General features: G+C 49.7%; 1 protein-coding gene across 1 annotated transcript in view; it reads left to right on the top strand.

Annotated features, from left to right (window-relative positions):
• The first annotated feature begins 1,711 nt into the window (after positions 1-1,711).
• The window catches only part of ANKDD1A (ankyrin repeat and death domain containing 1A), a 32,168-nt gene continuing 26,525 nt past the window's right edge, over positions 1,712-7,354 (top strand). Inside the window, 1 exon segment of the mRNA XM_004286978.3 lies at positions 1,712-5,944. Coding sequence (XP_004287026.1) covers positions 5,852-5,944 — 93 coding nt within the window. The 5' untranslated portion in view covers positions 1,712-5,851.

The following is a 7,354-nucleotide window of genomic DNA, read 5'->3' as shown; positions in this document are numbered from 1 at the left end:
GGTACCACGTGGGGTAGCCTCTCCGTGTGTTGGGGCTTCTAGCTGTCAGGAGCATCTTAGAGGAGATGCCAGCGCCTGGGTGAGAGGTCAGTGGAGGCTGAAAGGGTTGGATGCAGGATTCCTGACTGCAGCAGTTATCCTCTGTCTGGTTTGATGTGCCAGGGGTACAACTTGGGTCTTCACAGCCTGCCTAGGGCTCAGTAATAGTAGCAGGAATTCTAGGGTGTGTCTGGTGTATTTTGGTTTTCAGAGCACTCATCTACCTGTTTCCTGGTGGTTCTCACTCACCCCTGGAGAGGGGAGGAGAGCAGGGAGGATTGGTCCTATTTATAGATGGAGGCAGGTACAGAGGAGGGCAGCAAGTCACCTTAGGTCACACAGCACATTATTGGTGACTGAAGCCTTGGTCTCATCTCCTGGGCAAGCACTTGGAAGGAAACATGGACTTGCAAGTTGGACTTGCATCTTATGGATGATAGGATGCTAATGCCAGATTCATTCATTCATTTACTCATTGAATGATTCATTTGTTCAATATTAAGGGCTTACTCTGTGCTGGCACTGTGCTAGGTGATGGGGACAGCAGAACCCATGGCAGACATGGTCCCAGCCCTCTTGGAGCTGATAGTCTGGTGGGGGAAAACAGACATTAAATAGAGTATCTCACAAATAGTTCATTCCCACTGTCACAATCTGAAAGCATGTGGGCGTCAGAGGGGCCCTCTCGGCCAGAAGTCCTCCCAAGGAAGTGGCATTTTTGTGGGAGCCAGTGAAAAAGGGCAGTGTTTTCAGGCAGAGGGGACAGAATGGGAAAGGAAGGGACAGCTCGTCCCCAGAGAGACCACACAGAAAATTAGTGTTTTCTTTTGTTGCCCCATCACATGCTGAAAACTGTGGAGGGAAGTGGGTTCATGGGTTGGAGGCTGGCCTCCCCCAGGCCTGCTCAGATGTGCTGAGGGCCAGAGACCAGGGTGAACTGCCAGGGCGGTCTGACAGTGAGTTTGGGGGTGGGGGGTAGGTCAGAACCCTTCAACCCTGTTCTGAAAGAAGGAGGGGACAGAACCCAGGCACTCAGGATTCCTCAGGGACTTGGAAAATAATCCTCAGACACAGGTGGCTGCCCAGCAGAGGGAGCAACAGGAACAGACTTACAGACAGGATGTTGTCTGGCATTTCTGAGAAGCAGTGCCAGGCCATGCAGGGCCTCATAGGCCCAAGGTTTAGGCGTTTGATCCAAGAGCAATGGGAAGCTGGGAAGAGTTTTAGGTGGGGGACAGACGGATCTAGACATGGTGTTTTACTACATTCATTTCAGCAGCTGCAGAGTGGAAGAGGAGGGGGTCAGAGTGGGGCTGTGGCCCCAGCCGACTGGTCACCAGAGCCAGCAAAGGTCCTTCCACCCCGCAGACCAGCTGTCCTGGCCGGGAGGTAGGGAGGCTGTGCGAGGTGGGCCAGGCAGCCAGCTGGTGCCTCACAGGTTTCCTCTCCCTCCTGGCAGGTGGGCAGGGTGGCTCTGCACCGGGCTGCGGGCGCAGGGCACGAGCAGGCTGTGCGGCTGCTCTTGGTGTGTGTGCATGTCCGTCTTCCTGTCTGTCTCAGGGTGGGGCAGGGGCATCAGAACTCATTCTGGGTCTGTGAGCCATCTGTCATTGCCGAGGTTGTCACTGATACACAGACGAACAGGTGCAGGCTGGGCAGTGGGTGAGTCTTCAGGAGCCAGTGACACTGTACCAATCCTACTTTCCCTTTGCACAGTCATAAAGATCTCTTCATTTCAAGGGCCTTTCAGTTCTCAGCCTTTTCAGTCCCTCGTGATGTCATGTGAACAGGGAGAAATATGGGCTATAGGACAGGTAATTGGGTGGGTTGACAAAGGCCTCATTAGTAAAGCCATCGGGAGGGAGGTCTCTCATGATATGCCACAGGGCTCTGCCCTGGCAAACACTAACCCACAACCTGGATAAAGACTAACAGTCTTACTTAACAAATTGGCAGGGAGCACATTGCTAAGAGAGAGAGCAGAATAATAACAAGGTCTACAAATTTATCTCTACGGGTTTGGATAAAGAGCTGAATCTGACAACGGCATTTGACAGGGATACATTTTTAAAAAATTATAAACTTTTCTGCAGAAACTTAGCTTCCATGGAAATACTTTTCTTTGTCCTGACTTCTCTTTGCTCTGAGGACCCACCATGAAGGGGGCTTGATTACAAGTCAGGGCTGGGGGTGGGGCAGCAACACCTACCTCCCCACTCCCTCACCCCATCTCCTCCCTGCTCCTGCTTAGGCCTCATTTAGAGATGACCCTGGAAGGAGAGTGTCTGGTTTCCTTAGTCTGAGCGTCCCAATAAACCACTGGAACTTCTTGCATCAGCCTTTTGCCCACAAAGACCCTCACTGTTGGGACTTCCCTGGTGGCATAGTGGTTAAGAATCCATCTGCCAATGCAGGGGACATGGGTCCGAGCCCTGGTCCGGGAAGATCCCACATGCCGCGGAGCAACTAAGCCCATGCGCCACAACTACTGAGCCTGCGCTCTATAGCCCGTGAGCCACAACTACTGAGCCTATGTGCCACAACTACTGAAGCCCGTGCGCCTGGAGCCTGTGCTCCACAACAAGAGAAGCCACAGCAATGAGAAGCCCGCACTCCGCAACGAAGAGTAGCCCCCACTCGCCGCAACTAGAGAAAGCCCGCGTGCAGCAAGGAAGACCCAACGCAGCCAAAAATAAATAAATAAATAATTTTTTAAAAAAAGACCCTTACTATCACCACCATGCTCTGTTATTTCTTCCTTGAGGGACTGAGTGAGAAAAGAAGATATGAGGGAGAATAGTAAGAGAGGGTGCTTACAAATCTTCTCTGTTTCCTTTGCAAACAGCAATAAATACGTTTTGAAAAATAAGAAGGCTGGTAAGCGTGCCTACTTTAATAACAGGAGGGTAGAGGAGACACTGGAGAAGGGAAATCCTGTTGTTGGGGGGAAGGTCTCTAGTGAAAAGCCACAGGGCTCTGTCCTAGTTAGTTCCTGGAACTAGGACAGTGAGGTATCTTGGGGTTCCCACTGGCAAGAGGCTCTGTCTCCCATGACTCTCCTCCCCCAGCCTTGAACCTTGACCCTTTTCATTCCCAAGCTCCTGTGGGCTTCTCCCCTTGGACTCTGTCCTTCGTCATCCAGCCAGCCCCCAGTTACTGATATTCTACCAGTAGCTGAGCTCTGAGCCAGTGCTGGGTCTCCTGGCCTCTTTGGTTCTAGCTGAGACCAGAGTCCCCATCTGAGGTGCTATGGTGGGTCCAGCACCTTCCCAAGGTTTCAGAAGGAAGGGCTTAAATTCTTGTGGTCACTCCTGACTCTTACTTCCAGCTTCTGCTCGGTTTTCGCCGTCCTCTTGAAATTTTGCACATAGTCCTTTGTCTCTACCTTGGCATCACCCCTAACATGGATCACAGTCCTTCTCCCCACTTTCCATAGAGACCCCATTCACACACTTTGATGTGGGGCAGGCTTTCCAAAATAAGAGGTGGAGGGGATTTACATTACACACAAAAACAATGTAAAAATCCTAAAATCCTGTCTTTGACATTCCTGTTCTTTATTATTTTCTTTCCTTTACCATATGCTTTCTTTTCTTCTTTATTTTAAATTTATTTTTTAAATTGAAGTATAGTTGATTTACAATGTTGTTTTAATTTCTGCTGTACAGCAAAGTAACTCAGTTATACATATACATACATTCTTTTTTATACTATTTTCCATTATGGTTTATCCCAGCACACTAAATATAGTTCCCAGTGCTATACAGTAGGACCTTGTCCATCTATTCTATATGTAACAGTTTGCATCTACTAACCCCAGACTCCCAGCCCATCCCTCCCTCCTCCCCCGCTCCCCCTTGGCAACCACAATTTTGTTCTGTGCCATTCCTGTTCTTTAAAGTCCCTTGGTCCTTTCCTTGTCTTGGGCTTGGCCTCTTCCCCTGCCCCACTTTCAATGCTGTTATTGTCTGCACCGTCCCCGCCCTGCCTCCAAATTCCTGCCATCATGCCCAGTCAGTCCTTTCTGGGTTTCACCTTTCATCCCAACCACTTGTCACAGCTTTTACCCAAACCCAGTTCTGTCCCTAAGAGGGACTGTGGTGCCAACCACTAAGACCCCTTTTCCTGGTGCCCCCCCAGAAGCTCTTTGTGGAGCCAAGTGGGGAAGTGGTTGTGACTAGGGTGCTCTGTGCAGGTGCTGGGGTGAGGCACCCTTTCCCCCAGAGGTCCAGACTGTGAAATTGAGGCTGATTCAGGACTAGGCCAACCCTGTTCTTCTGGCAGCTTAGAGTGTGCTGGGGATGAGGACATATCAGGGACACTGATCCCTTAGCCCTTCCTGAGGTGGGCTCTGCATTTCTGCTCCCAGCTGGACTTGGGAGCATTTTCCCACTGCAAGCCTGCTTATGCTTGTGGGGAGATTCTGTGGCCCATCAGTACCAGGTCACCCTGTGGGCTCATTCTATGAGTGACAGGCCGTTGACCTCACCAGGGGACCCAGAGCCACACATGACCCTGTTTCTGTGGGAAAATATGTTCTGGTCTTTGAACGCCCAACTTAGAGACAAACTTTGGGGCTGTCCAAAGCTGAGGGAGGCCAGTGCGGTCTGTAGGCAGAAGGTGGTGATGATCTCCCAGGCCTCTGTTCTGCTCAGACCCTGCCACATCCCACCACACTCAAGGAAAGACAGAGAAAAACCACTTCTAAGAGGGTGGCTGGCTGTCAGTGCATCCTGGGAGGTGAGTTTGGAGGCCTGGGGGTGCTCTTCACAGAGAAGGAAAGACTCAGTAGAGGTGGGGATGAAGCCTGCCCTCAGATGCAGAACCCCACGAAGATGGAGGGCAGTGCAGGGGCTCTGGTGACCTGGAAACACTTTGCAGATGTTGAGGAAGAGCATCCTGCAAATAGGATCTGGGCTGCCATCAGAAGAAGGCCTAGATCTATTTTCAGTTGCTCCAAAGGGCCAGTAGGGTGGAAAGCACAGGGATGCAGATTTCAATTCCGCATGAGGAGGGACTTTTCACGGTGAGAAGTGTTTGACGGTGCAGTGGTTGTCTTGTGCAGCAGCGAGATGCCATCCCTTCATGTGCGCAGACCTAAGCCATCTGCCTGGAGGATGTTTCGCAGGAGATTCAAACAGTTGATTCTCAAATGCCAGTCCAAGGTGAGGTCTTCACCTGTTACAGCAAATCAGAAAATTAGAACAATGCAGTGTATGTTTCATGAAGCTGTATTTGGAAAGAGTGTACTCTGAGATCAGCTCCTTCCAAACTTTTTTGTGGTAAAACGGTCCATCTTTGTGAACGGGTGGTGAGAGGAGATGGCAGCTCTTTTATTTTTAAGGTTTATTCGGTATCCCCACAAAAGTTTGCAGTTGTTGGGAGAGTAAATCCTCAGAGTTATCACAGGGAGAACATCTTTTTCCCTTTTTTCTTTTCTTTCTTTTTATTGTATCTATGTGAGAAGATAGCTGTTAGCTGAACCTACTGTGGTGATCATTTCACAATATATGTAAATCAAACGGTCATGCTGTGTGCCTTAAACTTATACTGTGATGTATGTCAATTATTTGTCAATAAAACTGGGGGGGGGAAATGTTTGCAATAGTATATCAGCCTCTGTTTAAAACAATTTCCTGGACTCTAAATTCCTAAGGCCCAGAGCTCCCTGGCCTGGGTGGCACTTAAGGTCCCTTATGGTTACACGATTGTGCAAAGCACACTTGGGCCCAGGTGGCACAGCCACGCCCCCTCATAGTCTCCTCCCTCCACCCACCCCCACCCCCAGCCATGTCCTCTCCCCAAGTTTGGGATGAATGTGCTTCTCCTGTCTGCCTGGTTCAGCCACTTACGGATCCTCCAGATCCTGGTCAACTCCGGGGCCAAGATCCACTGTAAGAACAAGGTAAGGCCTCAGCTGGCAGCCCACTTGCCCGCTCTCTACGTCCTGCTGCACAGGGCTGCCCCCACCTCTGCTGCCTGTCCCATCACTGCCCCCTCTGTCCCCTCATGTGCCTCTGCCTGCCCCAGCTTGCCTCGACCCTCTGAGAAGCGTCCTGAACCCCCACCTGAGCTCAGCCTTGTGAAGCTGGGACCCTCACTACTTCCACTGGGGCTGGGAGAAGGGCCTGGGGATGCCTCTTTCGTCAGCATTGAAAGCCCCTGGCTTCTGATCCCCCTACTCTTTACCACTCTGTGATGTTGAGACAGTCCCCAGTCTTCTGGCCAGCCTCTTGTTCACAAAGGGGAATTAAAGAAACACCCTCAGAAGATTAAATGAGAAGGAGGTAGGGCCTTCTCCCTCCCACGGGGCCCCGGCTCCCTTGCGGTCAGTATGGCCAGGTAGAAGGAGCAAAGCACCATTTACCAAACTCTGGGACCTTGGGCAAATTATTTTACCACCCTAAGCCTCACTTTTCCCATTTGGAAATAAAAGTGCTAGTACCCATCTCTGAGCTGAGGCAGAAGTAATTGCAGTGCTTTGTCTAAAGTACCCGGCCCAGTGCCTGGCACGTTAGTGACCCTGGCAGTCCCCCGTTGCTCACTGGTGTGTGCTATGGTTTGAGGGAGGAGAGCCCCAGGGAGTCAAGAGTGCCCAGAATCCCTGAACTGGTGTCTCAACTTTTAGGGGGTTGGTGGCCCTTATGAAAATGCAAACATTTCTGGGCCAAATACCTTCAGCCAGGAGTTCTCAACTTTGGTCCTTAGAGAGACAGAATTTGGGGATCCATGAACTTTGAAGGGAAAACAAGGACCTTTTTTTTTTTAAACTGCCCTCTGCTTAAAATTTTAGCATCTCTTTCCATGATGAATGCAGGTAGAATTAATATACCTGTGACATTGTCTCTAAGACAAAATGTAGCTCTTTTCATATCACATTACAGTTTTTGCAGTTATCTCAAAATACTGTTTACGCTCATATCATTACTTTGAAATCATGGCGGTAGTTATTAGACCTTTCACTAGATCTTGTTGTTTAATGGATCAATAAAGCATATATGCTACTAGATAAAAAATTTGGGTTTTAATATTTTGATAATTCTATTTCAATATCATTGTTTTTCTTTTCTGGTAGGCAGAATACTGTCCGCCCCAAGATGTCCATATCCCTCTCCCTAGAACCTGTGGACTCTAGAACCTAACATGGCAAAAGGAATTTTTCTGATGTGATTAAGTTAAGGACCTTGAGATGGGGAGACTATTCTGGATTATCCACATGTGCCCACATGTCCTTTTAGGGGAAAGAAGGAGGGAGGCAGGAGAGTCAGAGAAGGAGATGTGATTGAAGGAAGCAGAGGTTGGAGTAATGTGACCC

Source organism: Orcinus orca, chromosome 2 (assembly GCF_937001465.1).
Source record: "Orcinus orca chromosome 2, mOrcOrc1.1, whole genome shotgun sequence".
Classification (NCBI taxonomy): domain Eukaryota; kingdom Metazoa; phylum Chordata; class Mammalia; order Artiodactyla; family Delphinidae; genus Orcinus; species Orcinus orca.
Note: the sequence above shows the minus strand (reverse complement) of the source record. Positions and strands in the feature narration are given on the sequence as shown.